This window comes from Maniola jurtina, chromosome 6 (assembly GCF_905333055.1).
Source record: "Maniola jurtina chromosome 6, ilManJurt1.1, whole genome shotgun sequence".
Taxonomy (NCBI): Eukaryota; Metazoa; Arthropoda; class Insecta; order Lepidoptera; family Nymphalidae; genus Maniola; species Maniola jurtina.
In genome coordinates, this window is record NC_060034.1 from 9,777,440 (window position 1) to 9,796,994 (window position 19,555).

Here is a 19,555-nt window from a genome sequence, read left to right on the forward strand (position 1 = left end):
AAAATCTCATGCAACAAAAATGTGAAATTTTATTGCCCAGTAATCAATGATTCTGGAAACTGATTCAATTATGTCGACATTTACATACAAACTGCTTTTCTGAGGAGGGATTATAGCAAGGGATTTGACAATAGGGATATTATTTGAATATTCCAGTTTGAAGTTCCGAGCGGGTCAAGGACGATAAAATCATAATAGGTGCATAATATTCTTAGGTATTACCTGCCGCGTTTAGGGACCTGCTTTTGTTGCAACGTAAAATTAATGTGTGACGTAGGTATTTTCTGTGTAACCCAGCGACCAGCTTTAGTTAATAAATCAATGGTGTAACCATTAAAAGTTTAATTTCAATCATTGTCAAAAACTATAAGCATGTAATTGAAAGGAAAAAAATCTAATACTTATGTCTATTAGATTTTGTTTCTAAGATTTAAACTTTCCTCATTGCGTAATTTCGCTCGCAATAACATTCTTGATCCACATCCAATTAGTTTTATTAAATTAATTTCACCTTGTACAAGCGATTACTTGATACTAAACCTATTAGATTAATAAATAAATAATAGGTACCTACATAAAGAAAACATAATAAGTGTTTGATTTTAACCGACTTCAAAAAAAGAGGAGGTTCTCAATTCGATTTTACGTTTGTTACGCGTCTGTTACGCGATTACTCCGTCAATAATTATGACCGATTTTGATGATTCTTTTTTATTTGGTACGTCATTTTCAGAGGTGGGCCATATTTCAATTTGGTGATGATCTGATGAACACCTTCGGCGATGGATAACGGAACTCATTAATGGATATGAGTAAATTGATCGCGATCAGTGTAGTAGCTTAGTAAACAGTAGGTTTTTAACCAGGCATAGCATATTTTAGTTCTATAATAATATTTTTTGGAGTCGGTGGCAGTGTGGAGGCCCAAAACAATATGTCTTTAAACCGTTCCTGTGGCTTTTAACGTGCACCGGCTCCAAAAAATATTATTATCTACATTAACTCTTCTATACATAATATTTTCGATTATAAATTAAATGTTTTTTTTTTTTTTTGGTGTTTGTGGTTACTGAAATCGGTTTTTTTTTTAATTTTTTTTTAGTAATGTAAATTATATCTGCCTATAACCTTGTAATGTCATGCAGCTAGCTGGGGCATGCCAAATATGGTTCTATCTTCTATACCTTTTTTGATTTGTCCAAGCTATCGCGTTCCAAGGCAAGATGCAAGGCTGTGTCGTAACTCGTAGTACTATTATAATAATAGTGACTGAGTTGTCTTTTAATACTAAGTAAGACCAATATTTTTCAGTGTCCGTTTAAATTATAAAAATTCATTCGTTTCTCAAATTACAAACCCTTGGATCCATTGACACCATGTCTAATCACCGTTTTTGTCTGTAATTAACATGCGTGGATGATTATCAATATTTTTTAGTCGAATCTAAATGTCTTAGTCGAATCTAATCTGTTTTTGAAATTACAGGCATGGCTAAAGCATGGCTATGATCCGCGGATGGTGTCAATCACGGAATTATTCTCATTAGGATTTCTGTGCTGTCAATAGACACTCCGAGTAAAATTAGCTAAAAATATATAGCTTAGGTTGTGGACATTTTATGGCCTGCGAAAATCCATGAGTGCAGTTTATATGTTTTGTTGTTCCGTGAAACTATTTTTTTGCTTTTAGCCGCTTTTCAGGATCAAAACTGTAGAGGCACTAGTAAATAGGCATTTTCGAGCTACGACGTGTGAGCCGTAGCGAGTTTGGTTAGTTGCCTCTAGCCCGTTGTATCATGTTGACGTTTACAAATTGTAACTTAAAATTGTGAATTATAATATATATTTTTTTTAGTGTTCATTTCTTTTGTTTTTCTTTCTACCCTGGTAGAGAACACGGCGCTATATATACATCAAATATCTGTACAAATATACCTGTACATTGGTGACTCGGACTTTGAACTACCAGGGTAGCGCGTGTTAATTTTATTAAAATAAAGTAAAGTAACGTAAGCTAGGGCAACTCAAATTAACACGTAGGAAGTGAAAAACTAAAAAACTTTAAAAATGGCGCAACCTACGACAGTAGTGAAGGATGAAGACACGTATCTAGCGTCGATATCTCTCACGTCGAAGATCCCGGAGTTTTGGACCGACCAACCTAGGGTCTGGTTTATCCAGCTGGAAGCAATACTGGCACCACAAAAACAAGGAGACGCATCCAGGTATAATATAGTGGTATCCAAGCTGGGTAAGGATGTCATACAACAAGTGACGGACATCCTCATCAATCCTCCGGAAGAGCGTAAGTACGAGGTACTTAAAGAAAGGTTGCTGAACATGTATGAAGAGTCGGAGAACCGCCAGATACAGAAGCTCATCGGGAAGATGGAACTGGGTGATCAGAAACCCAGCCACCTCCTCCGAAAGATGCAGGATCTGGCCAGGGGTAAAATTAATAATGAGACCCTAAGCGTTTTATGGCAGAATCTGCTACCAGCAGCAGCACGAGGCGTTCTGGCTGCGACAGAAGCCAAAGATCTAGATAGACTAGCCGTGATTGCTGACAAAGTAATGGAAACTATGAAGTCCCAACCAGTAGCAGAAGTGGCAGCAAAGGAGGCGGTACCCGGAAATTCTTCGATGGCAGCTGAAATAGCCAGGATCCATGCGAGGTTGGACCAACTGGACAGGTCCAGACACAGTTGGCGAGGCAGGCGAGGTCGCGGAGGGTTCCGTGGTCGTTCGCGTTCCCGAGGACGAGAGGAAAACAGATCCAGACGTACCCCGGATAGCCCGGACTGGCTCTGCGTGCATCATTTTAAATATAGGCAGAGAGCTAATCGCTGCGAACAGCCGTGCACCTGGAATACGAAGCAGGAAAACTAGTGAAGATGCAGGTGGAACCGGTGGGTACCTGCGTCGAATTAGGGAACCACCGTTTATGTATTACGGATAAAGACAATGGCATACGTTATTTAATAGACACAGGTGCGAACATTTCAGTGTTGCCTAAAAGTTATAAATCAGTGTGTGATAGTACAGTAAACAATAAATACAAACTTTATGCCGCGAATGGTAGTGAAATACAAACTTTCGGAACAAAGACTCTAGTGTTAAATTTAAGATTGCGTCGTGCGTTTAAGTGGACTTTTGTAATAGCCGACGTTAAACAACCCATTTTAGGAGCAGATTTTTTAGCTAAGTATAATTTGTTAGTAGACTTAAGAAACAGACGATTGTTAGATCAAGAGACTAACATGTATGTAATTTCCACTATAGTAAACTCGGAGCATTCATCTATTTTTACTATAGCCGAATCGCATCCATGTTATTCTCTCCTAAGTAGGTTCCCAGAATTGACAATGCCAGCGACGTTCAAAGAACCACCACGTCACAGCGTAAGACACCACATCGAGACTTCAGGTCCTCCGGTGCATGCGCGCCCAAGGCCACTGCCCCCGGACCGATTTAAAAAGGTAAGAGAAGAATTTCGCCTTATGCAGGAAATGGGTATTTGCCGCCCGTCAAAGAGTGCGTGGGCGAGTCCTCTACACGTTGTACCTAAAAAAGATGGTAATATAAGGCCGTGTGGAGACTATAGAGCGCTGAATGCAATTACGAAGCCTGATAGATACCCAATTCCTCACATAAAGGATTTTACGTTTATTTTAGCCGATAAGAAAGTATTTAGTAGGATTGATATTAACCGAGCGTATCATTTTATTCCGATAGCAGAGGATGACGTGGAGAAAACAGCTATCATTACACCTTTTGGTTTGTTTGAATGGCCATGTATGTCTTTCGGTTTAAGAAACGCAGCACAAACATTTCAACGTTTCATGAATAATTATGTTTTACAGGATTTAGAGGCAAATTTTCAACAAAATAACCCGGATTGCGCAAATTATAAAACTGAATTTGTTTTTTCATATTTAGATGATTTAATAATAGCTAGCGAAAATAGTTCGCTCCACGAAAAACATTTAGAAACCGTTTTTGAAAGATTACAACAAGTTGGACTAACTATTAATTTAGCAAAGTGCGCATTTTCGCAGGATAAAGTTGAGTTTCTGGGTCATGAGGTCTCAGCCAGTGGCTTAAGGCCGTTGCCAAGCAAGGTCCAAGCCATTGTAGACTTTCCCAGACCGAAAACGGTAGAGGAACTTCGTAGATTTCTAGGCATGGTAAATTTCTATAGAAGTCATTTGCGTCAGGCAGCCGAATATCAAGCTGAATTAAATAAGTATCTTCACGGAGCAAAGAAACGTGACAAAAGTAGTATAGTGTGGACAGAAAGTGCTATTCAAGCTTTCGAACAATGCAAGTTGAATTTACAGAACGCTGCTTTGTTAGCGTATCCGATAACAGGTCAAGTGCTTGCTATAATGGCAGACGCGTCAAATACTTGTGTTGGAGGCACATTGCAACAAAGAGTAAATAACGAATGGGTTCCGTTAGGTTATTTTTCGAAAAAATTGACTGACACGCAACAAAAGTACAGTACCTACGACAGGGAGTTACTTTCGCTTTATTTGTCAGTGCAATATTTTAGGAACATGTTCGAAGGTAGAGATCTCGTTTTGTATACAGATCATAAGCCGTTAACGTTTGCGTTTAAAAAGCTAAGTAGTAGTAAAGAAACGCCGCGAAGGACCCGTCAGTTATTATTTATTAGTGAGTTCACGACGGATATACGCTATACAAAAGGCGAAGAGAACGCGCCCGCGGACGCGTTATCGCGCGTTGAAACAATTTCGTGCCCGTCTGTACTTGACTTCACAGAAGTGGCTATTGCGCAAGCGAACGACAAAGAGCTCACAGAATTGCTAGGAACAAAAAACGGTAACACGAGACTAATAAAAATTGACTTGCCGAGTGTAAATAAGCCCATTGTTTGTAACTTGCGAGGCGATAAGGCTAGACCTTACTTACCAAAACAGTTTAGGCGTATCGCATACGAAACAATACATAACCTAAGTCATCCTGGCATTAGAACAACAAGGAAAATGGTAACTAATAATTATTTTTGGCCTGGGATGAATAAAGACATAGGTATTTGGGCTAGGTCGTGCATAGAGTGTCAAAAAGCAAAGGTTCACAGACACACTATGTCACCTTTAGGGCAATTTGCAAAAGTAGATAGAATGTGTCATTTACACATTGACATTACAGGTCCATTCACTATTTCAGAGGAAGGCTACAGGTATTGTCTTACAATGATAGATAGAGAAACGGGTTGGCCGGAAGCATTTCCAATTAAAGATATTTGTGCGAAGACAGTAGCCAAACTCGTGTATGAAGGATGGATTACTAGACATGGGTGTTTTATTAATTTGAGTTCAGATCAAGGAAAGCAATTTGAAAGCAGTCTCTTTAGACAGTTAATGAAATATTTAGGGGTTCATAAGTTTAGGACGACACCGTACCATCCACAAAGTAATGGCATGATCGAACGATGGCATCGTAGTTTTAAGGCCGCCTTAATGGCGAGATTAAAGGACAATAGATCGTGGGTTGAAGAAATGCACACCATTATGATGGGACTGCGTGCAGCACCACGCAGTGACACAGGGGTAAGTGCCGCGGAATTAACCTTTGGGCGAACTCTGAGGCTCCCTGGAGAATTTTTCGAACCATCGGATAGTAAGATAACGGACGGTGAGGAGTACCTAAAGCAGTTGAAACAGGTAATTAGTAATTTAAGACCGAAACCCGAGACACAGAGAGACTCTCGAACTATTTTTGTGCACCCTGCCTTAAAAGACTGTAAAAAAGTTTTTGTTAGAAACGATGTAATGCGTAAGTGTCTACAACCACCGTATGACGGTCCCTATGACGTCATAAAGCGGTTGGAAAAAGCATACTTAGTACAGTTACCCAATAGACAAGCACTTATTTCAATTGACAGGTTGAAACCGGCCTTTGTCTTGGATATCAAAAATCCACGACAAACACCGGCTGAAACGACATGTAAGAAAAAATGTAGATTTAGCGACGATGACGTTTTGCCGACTCATACAATCCGTACTACTCGGAGTGGGAGAGTCAGCAAAACGCCCGTTAGGTATCAGTAGAATAATTTGAGTATCAACTAGCAATTAAGCAATAAGTATTACGAAATAAGTATTGTAAAATGGCCCCGATCCGCATATATTATTTTTCATTAGAAGACATAACTAAACCTTATTATTGGGAGTGTTAGAGTGGTTGACGATTGTTATAGTTTATTGGATAGTGTGTAAATGTAAAATGTAATGTAACAAACATTCGAAGCGTTGAGTGCAACGAAGGCTGGATGGCGTGGGAATAGCAACAATTGTAAGTGGACTTGCCACAGCGACCCCGTCGCCACCCGCTCAAGTTCTAGTGACCTCATCTCAAGTATAATGTGTTAAGAGATGTACCATGCATCGAATCAAAGGAACACTTTAACTGGGTGACGTGTTTAAATTATGATTTGTTGGGTAAGCGGATCGGAAACATTGCTAGGGTTGTCGAAAAATGAAGAACGAATATTGTGAAATAAAATTAAGGTTGCAGAAATTCGTATTTGTTTAATTTTTATTAAGATAAAAATTTGGGGTGGTGTGATGTAGAGGCACTAGTAAATAGGCATTTTCGAGCTACGACGTGTGAGCCGTAGCGAGTTTGGTTAGTTGCCTCTAGCCCGTTGTATCATGTTGACGTTTACAAATTGTAACTTAAAATTGTGAATTATAATATATATTTTTTTTAGTGTTCATTTCTTTTGTTTTTCTTTCTACCCTGGTAGAGAACACGGCGCTATATATACATCAAATATCTGTACAAATATACCTGTACAAAAACTGCAGAACTATGCTCTGAAAAATGATAACGAATCATCAAATAACGTCCCATCTCCTCTGCTATTAATTCAACCATAAAACATTCGAATTTTTTACGATGATGCCATTAATCCGAAGCGATTTTATTACAAACAGAGACCATTAGAATAGCAATTGGGATCTAATCCAATTTCACAGGCAGCTGTCTATTATTTGAGAAAATACTCTGTACACAGTAGACAGATATTCAGGGAACAGGCATGTCCCAAGAAAAAATTGAACTTCCGGCCGATGCGACGCAAAGGCGCCATGGGAAAATAAAATCCTACCTTCCCTACCGACAATTATATAGGTACGGCTTTTGACAAGTAGGAAGTAGGTAGACTATTGTACCCCATACTTAAATAAAAGTTATAGCTATTAGCTATATACCTAACCAAGTTCCAAATATTTGCTTTCACATCCTTAACTTCTTTCCTTACACTGAAAATAAAAATATATCTTTCCCGTCTCCGCGCATATTGTTCAAAACCTTTGAAGAAAATTTAAATCAGCCAGAATAAAATGTTGCATCCATGCGAAGCCGGAGCTGGTCGCTAGTGTAAAATATTGTAAGTAAAAGTAGGACTTATATGGAATTCTCGTGACTGTGAATGAGAAATGTGACCTTTTTTACAATTACTCGTACCTAGATATACCTACAGGCTAGTTATTAAAATACCTACTTTTTTCATTAAAATGCATTTCACGTGGTAGATAGAACTTACGTTTTATCGTCGCCGTGCCAAGTCACCAACTCAAACGAAATAAAAGAAAGTAAAGTAACAAATAAACCACAATAATAAAATAAAAAGTCAAATGCACCGGTTACGAAGTTAGCCGTCGGAAAATTGGTAGCGAGTGGAAAACGTTGAACACCAATCCCCGTGGCGGACCGCGAACGACTAGGCGGCAGGCGCCTTCGCTCCCACACCCACACGAAAGCTACAACAACTGCACCAAAGCGGACACGTCATATTATTAGGGTTCCGTGCCTCAAAAGGAAAAAAGGAACCCTTGTTAGGGTCACTTTGTTGTCGGTCCATCTGTCCGTCTGTCATGTCTGTCAAGAAAACCTATAGGGTACTTCTTGTTTGCCCTGAATCATGAAATTTGGTAGGTAGGTAGGTCGTATAGCACAAATAAAGGAAAAAATGCGTAATCCGTGAATTTGTAATATCAGAAAAAAAAATGTGTTATAAAAAAAATATTAATATTTTCAATTTTCAAAGTAAGACAGCTATGCCGAGTGGAGTATCTTATGAAAGGGATTTACCTGTTCATTCTAAAACAGATTTTTATTAATTCATGATAGTTTTGATTTGTTGCACAAAATGTCGAAATAAATACCTGAGCACGAAACCCTCGGTGCGCGAGTCTGACTCGCACTTAGCCGGTTTTATCATTCAGTAATCCTTTTTCACAGCATACTGAACGTTAAAAGAGTTGCAAAATACCTTTGCGTTCAGAGCTTTTAACCTACCTTACTTAAATAAAACTTAGGAACTTCCTGACCAGTCCTATTTTTGCGACATTTGCCCTGAATATTCGTCGTATTAAAATTTAATAACTAGTTAAATTATTGTATCCTCAAAGCATAATAATAGAAAGAAATAGGTGAGTATATCGTATGTTACAAAATTGACATGAGTCCGTGCTTTAGTCTTTAGTATGATTTCTTTCACCCACTTTTTTACATCGTCGTGCCAATTTTGTAGCGCACTACGACATCGACAGTCGACTCTACTGAAGGACTAAAAGGAGGTGCTATAAAAGAGCTTAAAGATTGTTAGGTATTAGGTAGATAACTCTCCTGCATCAAGATTAATTGTTTGCTAATTGCTATCATCGATGTTTACTATCTACAATCAGGTATTTAAGATTTTTTTAGGGTTTCGTATCTCAAAAGGAAAAATGGAACCCTTATAGGATCACTTTGTTGTCTATGTGTCTGTCTATTTCTCTGTCTGTCTGTCCTGTCTGTCAAGAAAACTTATACTTAGGGTACTTCCCGTTGACCTAGAATCATGAAAGGCAGGTAGGTAGGTAGGCACAAGTAGGTAAAGGAAAATTTGTGGTTACATCACAAAAAGAATTAAAATGTGGTTATGTACAAATAATTATTTAGTATTTACAATTTCCAAAGTAAGATAACTATACCAAGTGGGGTATCATATGAAAGGGCTTTACCTGTTCCGTACTCAGGTATTTTTTATATTTTTCCGCTATTTCGCACGATAAATCAAAAATTGTTATATGTAAAAATAAATAAACATTTGTTTCAGAATCAAATGTACAAAAGCCTTTTCATATGGAAGGGGTAATCCGAAAACCATGAACATGTGGTCACATCATTAAAAAAAAATTAAAACGTGTTTAAATTTTCAAAGTAAGATAACTATACCAAGTCCCCACTTATTTTAATGGTGTAACCACAAATTAACAGTTTTCGGATTTATTCCTTTAATTGTGCTATAAGACCTACTTTCCTACCTTTCATGACTCTAGATCTTCACTAGATCAACAGAAAGTATCCTATAGGTTTTCTTGACATACACGACGGACGGAGGGACGGACGGACGAACGGACCGACCGACCGACCGACCGACCGACCGACCGACCGACCGACTGACCGACCGACCGACCGACCGACAACAAAGTAATCCTATAAGGGTTCCGTTTTCCTTTTGAGGTACGGAACCCAACCCAAAAAAACAGTTTTAAAGTAACTATTTGATCCTGTTTTGAAAAGAATGTTGTTCTGTTTTTTCCTTAATGTTGGCGCATAATTCATAGAGCACCAAAAATCAGAGATGTGCTACCTAAACATGATTGTGCACTTCAGATTTAATTCCCTGCAAAAATAAACTCTGTTGCATTAGCATAAACTCCAATTTCTAATACAATTATGCTAAGCGGAAAAACGAGCCGAGCGAGAGGTCTATAAATTGGATTGTGTCACTGTCTAATGGATTGCAAGCATAAGAAAATATTTTCTATGGTACGAATTATGATGTAGCTCACAAAGTTCTTATTCATTGTTTATTTAATTTCAAACAACAAGATTACTTTCTTTTGTTTTCGCAGTAATTTTCATACCGTTATCTTTATTTTATAATGTCATTAAAATATCATTTAGTTTAAAAAGTATTATAAATATTTTTTTAAATTAATAGGATGACAACACTGGATGTCAAGCAAAACAATATGGCGAACATTCTGTACTATACTATACAGAAGTAGTAAGGTAACCATAATTTGATTGTTTAATGGAAGTGTTTTTTTCTGTTTATCGATAGATTTCTCAAAAATGAAGACTTAAGGCAAAAATGGATCGCTGTCGTTCCAGGAAATATCACCAAATATTCGGCAGTTTGCGGAATGCATTTTAAAGCGGAAGATTTTGCTACGGCTTCGTGTGCACTGAATTTTTTTTAAAAAGAAACGCTGTACCATCAATTTTCCCAAAAGTATGCCTTGCTTACGAACTTCCTAAAACTGTTTAGGACCTAAACACATGCACCAGATTATACAAAATAATTTTACTTACCTATATTATAGGTACCCATACTTAACATGACTGGTACTTTTTCGCAGAACAAAAAAAAATTGAATTTCTCTACTTTTATAACTACAGCGCGGCAGACTATGGCCTAAACCTTTATCATTCTGAGAAGAGACCCGTGCTCAGTAGTGGGCGGCGATGGGTTATCATGATGATTCATCCTCTCCTATTCTCATATAATCCGTCAAATATCTTACATTATCAAATCGTGTTGTCACCCTAATAGAAAGGGACACACTCCAATTTAGCGCTATCTCAATAGGCTCGTTTTTGGTGTCTCAGTGCACAATCTAGTTTAGGTAGCATGTCTCTGCCAAAAATGTGATTAGCACAGATGATAGAAGTAATTAAAAAAAATCAAAGTCTGTGGTCTTATTGAACCATAGAGTAATAAACTTAAAAATAAACGTACCTACAGTTTGACACATACCTAGTAGACACGGGTAACATTGATATACAGTCCGACAAGGCTCTCTTCGCACCTTCGCACTTGAGCGACATTGACAAGGGGGCACAGTTGTAGCACAAAAGCTGCCAGCAAATAAAATCTTCTCAAATTTAGGGAATATCTTCAAATTTTTAATGTCAAAATAGTACAGAATTTTATTCATTCATGAAAATCAAATGTACTGTAATGTATGTAATTTTACTTACAATCTGTACTATTTTGACATTGACAATTTCATTTCATTTCATTTGTCAACATGGCATGGCCTAATGACTATCGATAATTTATGAATATTTTATTAATTTTTGGCTTGTGTATGTTATAAATTCACTTTAAACACATTCCTTTGAATAAAATCGGCACACCATCTGTTTCTAAATATAAGTGCTAAATCATATAAGAAATAGGAGTGTATTGTTTAGGTACTCTATTTACAAGTGTGGCCTGTTATCGCATCCAAGCTTTCTGTTTAGAGTGGCTTATTATTATTTACGTTTGTTATTTATCAAAACATAAGCCACGGCGTCGCAAAAATCAGACGAATCTAGCCGTCGAGACGCAGACAACCGGTATAAGGTCTGTTGTCTATAAATCTTTACAATAAAACTGTAGGTAAGTACTTGGAAACTTCGATCGAGGCACAAGTGTTAATATTTGTGTTGCATTTTGCCCGTAGATGCCAGCAGCCAGTTTTGGGTTATTGTCAGCACTACCAGGAACCAGTGATTGTGGTATCAAAGATGTGTGGAATCACAACCTTCATGAAGAATTCCAAATTATCAGACAGGTATGTGTCAAGGACATTCACATGATTATGCGCTAAAAGCAGAAGGTCACGTTACCTATATTAACTTACTACCAATATTATTATATTATATTCTGTAACCTAAAAAGTGATGTATGATATTGTGTGTATTTTTGAAGAGAACAACTGACAAGTTTCTTGCTGGTTCTTCTCTGTATGTAGTAAGGGCATTCTGAATCTGTAAATTCATAAAGTATATATAGAAGGTTATCTGAATAAAAAACTTTCTATGGTTCTGTCAAAGCCTGTAAGTCGTTTAGCACCTTAAAGTATTCACATGGCACTGTTATGCACATGTGTTGGGTTTGTGTGGCTTGTTTATAGAAAAAGCTGACAAGCGTGACTGGTGTTTGTCTTCACTACTACTCAAATTTTGAGGCTGATTGTTCAAATTTTGTTCATTATTTCTCACTCTAGCAGATTAATATTGGCAGTAGAACATTTAAAAGACTCATAAAATGTGTAAAATCATTAAAATGTACATACTTTTAAGTCTTATTTTTACAGAGTGCACAACTACACAATGCTCTAATAAGAATTTAAATAGTCATACCATCTTGAAAATTTCAAGTGTTTTAAATAGGTGCATAGTTTCAAATACAAGTTGCCCTTACCCATCAAAAATTAAATTAAATTTGTGTATGCATTTATTCAAAATATTGCTTGATATAAATATGATCTTATTCTAATGAAATAGTATAATATTATAATGTAATTTAAATCAGGGACAAATGTTTAATTATATTTGATAACATTATGTATGTGTACATGTATAAAGCAAATAAAATGAATATGAATACAAATCTGAATTTATACTTTTTATGTATATTTTTTTTTTAATTGTATTATAAAGATCAATTTATAAACATTAATATTTAAATCTTGAAACAGATAGTACAAAAATACCACTGGGTAGCAATGGATACAGAATTTCCTGGTGTTGTGGCTCGGCCCATTGGCGAGTTCAGGTCCACAGCGGACTATCAGTATCAATTACTCAGGTAAAATAATATATTTACATTTGATTATTTGTTCATAATGTACACTGTCTTTACAGGGAGTCCTAATGTGACAGTGTACTCTTAAGCTAACTTATACCTACTGAAAATTATTTATTAAAGTACTACTTAACTACTGTAACTACATATTTATATTTAGTTTATTTTGTTTTGGTTGTAATATATTTGTTATATTAACCACTTGTGATAAGACCAAAGTTAATATATGGAGGAATTAGATGATCCCTGCATGATGATGATTTAAGTTTTTAAAAATCCCATGGGAACCATTTAATTTTCAGAATAATGTACAGCCTATGTAGTAATTCAGTGTGTAAGCTCTCTCTGTTTCTAATATAAATCAAATTAGTTCAGCCTTTGTGGCGTGAAGGAGCAACAAACGTTCAAACTTTCACATTTATAATACTAGCTGATGCCCGCGACTTCGACTGCGTGCATTTACATTTTTCAAAATCCCGCGGGAACTCTTTGATTTTCCGGGATAAACAGTACCCTATATGTTAATCCAGAGTATAATCTATCTCCATTCCAAATTTCAGCCATATTGGTCCAGTAGTTTTTGCTTGATTGAGTAACAAACATCCAAACAGCCACACTTTCACATTTATAATATTAGTAGGATCACTTAGTAAGAAGATCAGATGTTAGAATAATACAATCTGAAAGAATGGCTTAGTTTAAGCAGTCATAGCCTAGTAGTTAAGATGTCCTATTCAGGGCATGCATCTCTGACTTATCAAAATTGTGTGTATTTAAAAAAATACATATTTTAACAACTCTGATTTAACAGTGAAGGAAAACATCGTGACAAAACCTGCATGTCTGCAAATTCTCAATAATATTCACAAAGATGTGTGAAGTGTGCACTACACTGCAGTTAGCACGCTAGCGTGGTGGACTATGGCCTAAACCCTTCCCATTCTGAGAGACCTGTGTTAAGTAGTGGGTTGATGATGATGTTGATGAATTGCTTATTACGTTGTCTAATCTAAGACACAGATGATCTTTCAACTTTAATGTCCATCCAGTTACCAACTTGGCTCAACATTGCAACTAACTCAATAATCTGATAATATATTATGTTATCGCCACTAAGTCAGTGTAGAGCCTCCCAACAGCTTTATACAATACTATATTAAGGCTACCTGTATAGTACAATATACCTGGATAGTAAGATGTATAGCAATTTGCAGATGTAATGTGGATTTGTTGAGAATAATACAGCTGGGTCTCACATTCATGGATGAAAATGGGAAGACTCCTCCTGGATACACCACATGGCAGTTCAACTTCAAATTCAATTTACAGTAAGTGGTGTTTTTTGACAATAATCGATCTTGTACTTAAACATTTGTATTAATCCTGGTCCAATCCTGGTCTGACTGAGGCTTGAGTCATACAAAAAGTATTCTTTAGTTTTCCTTAGTTTACTTAAAAGTTAAACAAGTTAGTGGCTGAAATGTGTAAGAGGCGCACTATACGCAGCCCACACAACCTTCTTACCGGGCACTAACAAAGAAATCTTGATAGGGGTGAAAAAGCTCCAGAAGGTCTAAAAATCGCTTCGCCTTCACGTTTCTTCGAAAAGATTTCTGCGATTTGTATATCATTTAAGCAGACCAAAGAAAAACGGACTACAACCTTGGAATCTTGCACAAAAACGAACTAAATCATTGTTTTTGTGGTATATTTATTTGCATTGTTTAAATATTTCAGAGAAGACATGTATGCACAAGACTCCATTGATTTGCTGCAAAACTCTGGACTTCAATTTAGAAAGCATGAAGAAGATGGTATTGAACCATTGGAATTTGCAGAACTGCTTATGTCTTCAGGTTTAGTGTTAATGGACAACATAAAATGGCTCAGTTTTCACTCAGGGTACGACTTCGGATATCTACTCAAATTACTGACAGATCAGAATTTACCTCAAGATGAAAATGACTTTTTTGAAAGTCTGAGACTATATTTTCCAACAGTGTATGATGTGAAAGTAAGTAACTTATTCTGATGTTCCTTGATTTCAGTTAGAAATTTTATTTTTTAGAATTTTGGTACACTCTGAATGAGAATAGAAAATATTTTTATTCAAGTAAAATTTTACAAGTGCTTTTTAATCGTCAAAATAATCTACCAATAATTTACCATGAGTTCCAACTCTCTCTCTGTGCATTGTATTTCTCATTGATAAGGGTTGTGATATGAGTTTTCTTGTGATACTAATGCGATGGATTCCCAAAGCCTTCCGCATAAAATAGATTAAGAGACTTAGGTTTTTTTACAGTTATTATAAGATGTTAGTGATAATAAACGGAACCGATGGTTTAGCGTGCTCTTCGAAACACGGAGGAAACCAAACTAAATTCGAACCTCCAAAGTCGGTCACCCATCCAATTACCGACTTGGGTCAACGTTGCTTAACTATTGCAATTGATTGATATGCATTGTCACAAGTCACAACTAGACCACACATCTCTCAATTAAACAATATTTGTTTTCTTAATATTTTAATTATTATAATTTCAGTATTTAATGAAACTTTGCAAGAACCTAAAAGGTGGTCTTCAAGAAGTGGCCGATCAGCTAGAGTTGAGGAGGGTGGGGCCGCAACACCAAGCAGGATCTGACTCGCATCTCACTGGGATGGCTTTCTTCAAGATCAAAGAGGTAACATTTTATTGTATCACTTCATACATTTTAGACCCTTGCATGCTTTGTGAGTCCAGGTAGACCTTGTGTAGACCCACAACAAAATCAGCAGAGGAAAGGGAACTTATGAGAGGGAGGGAATATAGAGTGCTCATCCAGTTGTTGTGTCTCGATGTGTATGTCAACAGTGCCGGATAAAGCATAGCAATGACCAGCAGAGGTGAAGGGAAGTATAAGAGTGAGACAATATTTCTCTTCTCGCCGGCAGCGGTGATGATGACGATTTTTTCTGATCTAAGTATACTAATATTATAAAGAGGTAAAGTTTTTAAGTTTCTTTGTAGGAAGTAATCTCTGGAACTACTGAACCGATTTTGAAAATTCTTTCACCAGTATAAGGTTACATTATTCCTGAGTAACATCTAAAGCTATATTTTACTTTCAAAGAAATTAGGGATCCATTACGACAATTGTAAAAGCTACCCGTGCGAAGTCGGAGCGGGTCGCTAGTTTTGCTGTATTTCAAGCTATGTGCTTGAATCTCGGGGATAAACGTCCGAAAGGAATCTTCGCTTTAAACCTGTATATATGTATCCGCGATTATCTCAAAACCGAATGGATCAGTTTGCGCATTTTTTCTCTATCGTAATTCACATACTTTCAGGAAGACTTTATTTAACACATATAATAAAAATGCACCTAGGTGTCATTTCAATACGAAATAATACGTATAGAACACACAAGACATCAATATTTTTGATAATAATTTGTTCACCGATTTTTTCAAGATTTCTGAACCAATTTGAAAAAAAATGTTGTTCACAGATATTCTTTGACGACAACATCGAGAGTTCGAGTGGCCACCTGTACGGGCTGGGCGCGCCCTTCTCCGTCAACTCCAACAACTTCCAGGACAACGGCGAGAACGGCAACTCGTCCTGATCGGCGGAGTCGGTTTGCGTGTCGAGCCTCACACCGCAACCGAGAGTATTCCATCACAAGGAGCTGGCTTGAACATCCTCCTACCTTCACATTGCAATAGGGATGATGACTTCTTATCAAACGTTAAAACGCTCGCGTATGGCAGCTTGTATAAGATACATAGATGTGACGTCATAAACATTTGAGATAAGTTAAATCAATAATTTAAAAAGGTTAGCAAACTGAAATCTAACAGCAGACGCAAGTTTTACGTATTTTGGAAGACCCTCTATTTGATAATTCCTAAGAAATTATTTATTTTTGATATAGGCATCATCCCAATTCCCTGTCAAACTGATCTACTCAGACATAGCACGATGGCAGATCGGATGTTGGTTAGTCAATCACAACTGACTTAAGCCAAGAATTCAGACCTCGAAGTTGAAATACACAAAGGAACTGTATGAAGACAGACTTGCAAGTGCTGCTCCTATGCGCGCTTCGCAAGCACGCCTAGGTGCTGCACTGCAGCCCTCACGCTCAGCGTGACTTCATACAATTAATATTATGTACTTATACCTCATGGACGAATATAAAAAGGTCGGACGGGTTGTCGCTGGACACCACCACGAAGCACTCAATTAAGCCAGCTCGTCATGTCGGTACAAGGGATCACGCACACATTCACACTAATTATAAGCCTATCAGCCACCATTATTTTTGTTTGTTCCACTCACACATACTTGCACCGCCGCCATTGCAGTGCTTCAATCCTTCCTTAGCAACAAGTAGTCTCCCCTTTTTTTATAAGTCCATGTTTACCTAGTAATTCCCGGAATCGGCTCACGCTTTTAGTGTGACGCTGCTGCCGTCGCGCGTTGTCTATTAAGATCTTTATATTAAGGATCTGCGCAGACAAAGGAATTGTCCGCGAAGGACTAAAGTTTCCACTGTTTTACCACGATCTTTCGCCTTACTATTAGTCCATCGTGTGCGTTATACGATGTAGATCAGCGGGGCGATTCAGAACACTCGATTCGGTAAGTTATCGTATGATAAGATGTATTTTGAATATACAATTCGTCTTATCGTACAATAATTTACCGAATCGAAGTGTTCTGAATCGCTCTGCTGAGTGGCCTAATTTTGTCCACGAACAATATATCCCTCGGCTGCGCTGGCTGTAAGTTGAAAAATATTTGTTCACATTAAAAATTGAGACAAAAACTGTTACTTGGTATGCATTTAAACAATATGTACTTGGTAACGTATATAATATATGGTGTATTTTAAATATTAAAAACTAAGTAGAATGTTAGTTGGAATTAGCTATAAAAGTGTTAAGCGGAAGCTACACAATTTTTACCATATTAATGTAATCAAGTTATGCTTGAAAATCGCTTTTTGAATCGACAAGTAATACAAAATCAAGTAATACAAATGTGTAATAATAATCTATATTATTCAAGATATTACAAAAATATGGACGTTTTAAAATTTGACTAAGACATTGTGATTTGTGACACTTTGGTTATTATAGGCTCACTAAATATAAAGCTTCTGTAGGTGTATGCATATTATTAAATTTATATTTCCTTAGATTACATACCTGTCTAGCGAAACACAACATACACAATTCTGCCGTTTTCCTGCTCAAAAGCACGTAAAACGCGAGATGTCGTCGGACACATCAAAAATTAAGCTTCTTTTGCATTGTATGTAAATATATATTTTTGGGTTCACTGATATGAGTGTAAAAACGCAATGCCCAGCCAATAAACTGCGTTGTATTGCCGCGTTCATTCTTTTCACTTTTTGAGAATAAGGTTCCCATTCCAAAGGTCATATGCGAAGTTTTACTGTTTACTGTAAAAACTTGAATTTTTTTTTAGTGTTAAGAAATGAGTCAGTTTACAGTTTGTCTGTGTATCGTTTATTTTAACGTAGTAGCCAATTCTGTTGTACACAATCTCTAATTGATTTGGTGTCAATTATTTATTGACACCAAATCGAATGCTATCCTTTTCTTTCGTGAGCATTATGAAAGGAATAAGTAATATATTTTAACCTGTTATTTTACTTTAGAGATTGTGTACAACGAAATAAACCACATTGTAGACAGATATTAATCTACGTATTTTCTATTTTAAATAACTGTTACGTGTATTTAGACTAGTGTTACTTGTAATACTTGGGATAGGTTGTATTTTGACTCTGCAGTGGAAATTTTGATGCATAATATGGTCATTGTTTTATACAATTCTTTAAAAATCCGGTCAAGTGCGAGTCGGGCCTCGCTCTTTTAGGGTTCCGTACAAAATTATGAACATCATACTTTGGGTGTGTGAAATATTTCTTTTCCGTCGAAAAAAATATATTTTTTTTGGCTCCTTTTTCGTGCACTGGAACCATAAAAATGATCAATGACATAATGATAATTTTTAATTCTTATTCATTAAGATATCAATTTATTTTAATTTTTATTGTATTTGTGATATTTTGAATTTTATTATAATTTGTAAAATTGGACAGAAATGTAATTACTACATTGATTTAATTGAATTAAGATGAACATTATTTTATGTCTTTAATAGATACATTGAAACGATTTTCTATTCTTTCTTCCCCTTAATTTAATTAAGTGCATATTGGTAAAATAAAAAAAACCGGCCAAGTGCGAGTCAGACTCGCGCACCGAGGGTTCCGTACTCCGTTATTTTTCCGACATTTTGCACGATAAATCAAAAACTAATTATGTTTAAAAATAAATAAAAATCTGTTTTAGAATGTACAAATCAAGTCCTTTCATATGATGCCCCACTTGGTATAGTTATCTTACTTTGAATATTGTAGTTAACACAATTTAATTTTTTTTTTGTGATGTATTCACAAATTCACGGTTTGCAGATTTATTCCTTTACTTGTGCTATATAAGAGCTACCTAACTGGCACATTTCATAACTCTAGGTCAACGGGAAGTACCCTATAGGTTTTCTGGACAGACAGATCCTTTAGGGGTTCCGTTTTTCCTTTTGAGGTAAGGAACACTAAGAAGTCAAGGTCAAAGTTTGCAAATATAGTTTTCAGTTAAACGGTAAGTTTTATCATAAAAATACGACATAATGGTAGATCATGCATTTATCTATAAAATTCGGTAAAAAAAATCTGTAAAATTCGGATCGGTAATAACGATAACTAACCGAACTGAGTATTCGGAATCTCCCGCCGCGCCGGCTGGTAAACATGATAGGTTGCAAGATTTTATTATTTTTTCCCTATGTGGAAACGGAGACGGCGTGTT

At 36.5% G+C, this 19,555-nt stretch overlaps 2 protein-coding genes across 3 annotated transcripts in view; one reads left to right on the plus strand and one right to left on the minus strand.

The window, feature by feature from the left end:
- Window positions 1-7,771, minus strand: part of LOC123866318 (serine/threonine-protein phosphatase rdgC) — a 105,298-nt gene extending 97,527 nt beyond the window's left edge. The window contains exon 1 of the mRNA XM_045907793.1: window positions 7,576-7,771. The gene's annotated coding sequence lies outside the window, so the exon portion shown is untranslated. The remainder of the gene's footprint in view (window positions 1-7,575) is intronic.
- A 3,337-nt stretch (window positions 7,772-11,108) lies between these two features.
- Window positions 11,109-18,860, plus strand: LOC123866321 (CCR4-NOT transcription complex subunit 7-like). 2 transcript variants are annotated; one of them, XR_006796164.1, is made up of 8 exons: window positions 11,109-11,436; window positions 11,537-11,647; window positions 12,557-12,666; window positions 13,878-13,991; window positions 14,401-14,677; window positions 15,211-15,351; window positions 16,159-16,369; window positions 16,594-18,860. XR_006796164.1 is itself a non-coding variant. In XM_045907798.1 (7 exons), exons 2-7 carry the CDS (start codon window positions 11,537-11,539, stop codon window positions 16,273-16,275), a joined length of 870 nt encoding a protein of 289 aa, XP_045763754.1. In that variant the 5' UTR covers window positions 11,109-11,436; the 3' UTR covers window positions 16,276-18,860. The 2 variants fall into 2 exon arrangements, 1 of the variants encoding a protein (XP_045763754.1); XM_045907798.1 differs by having other exon boundaries at window positions 16,159-18,860.
- Window positions 18,861-19,555: the final 695 nt, after the last annotated feature.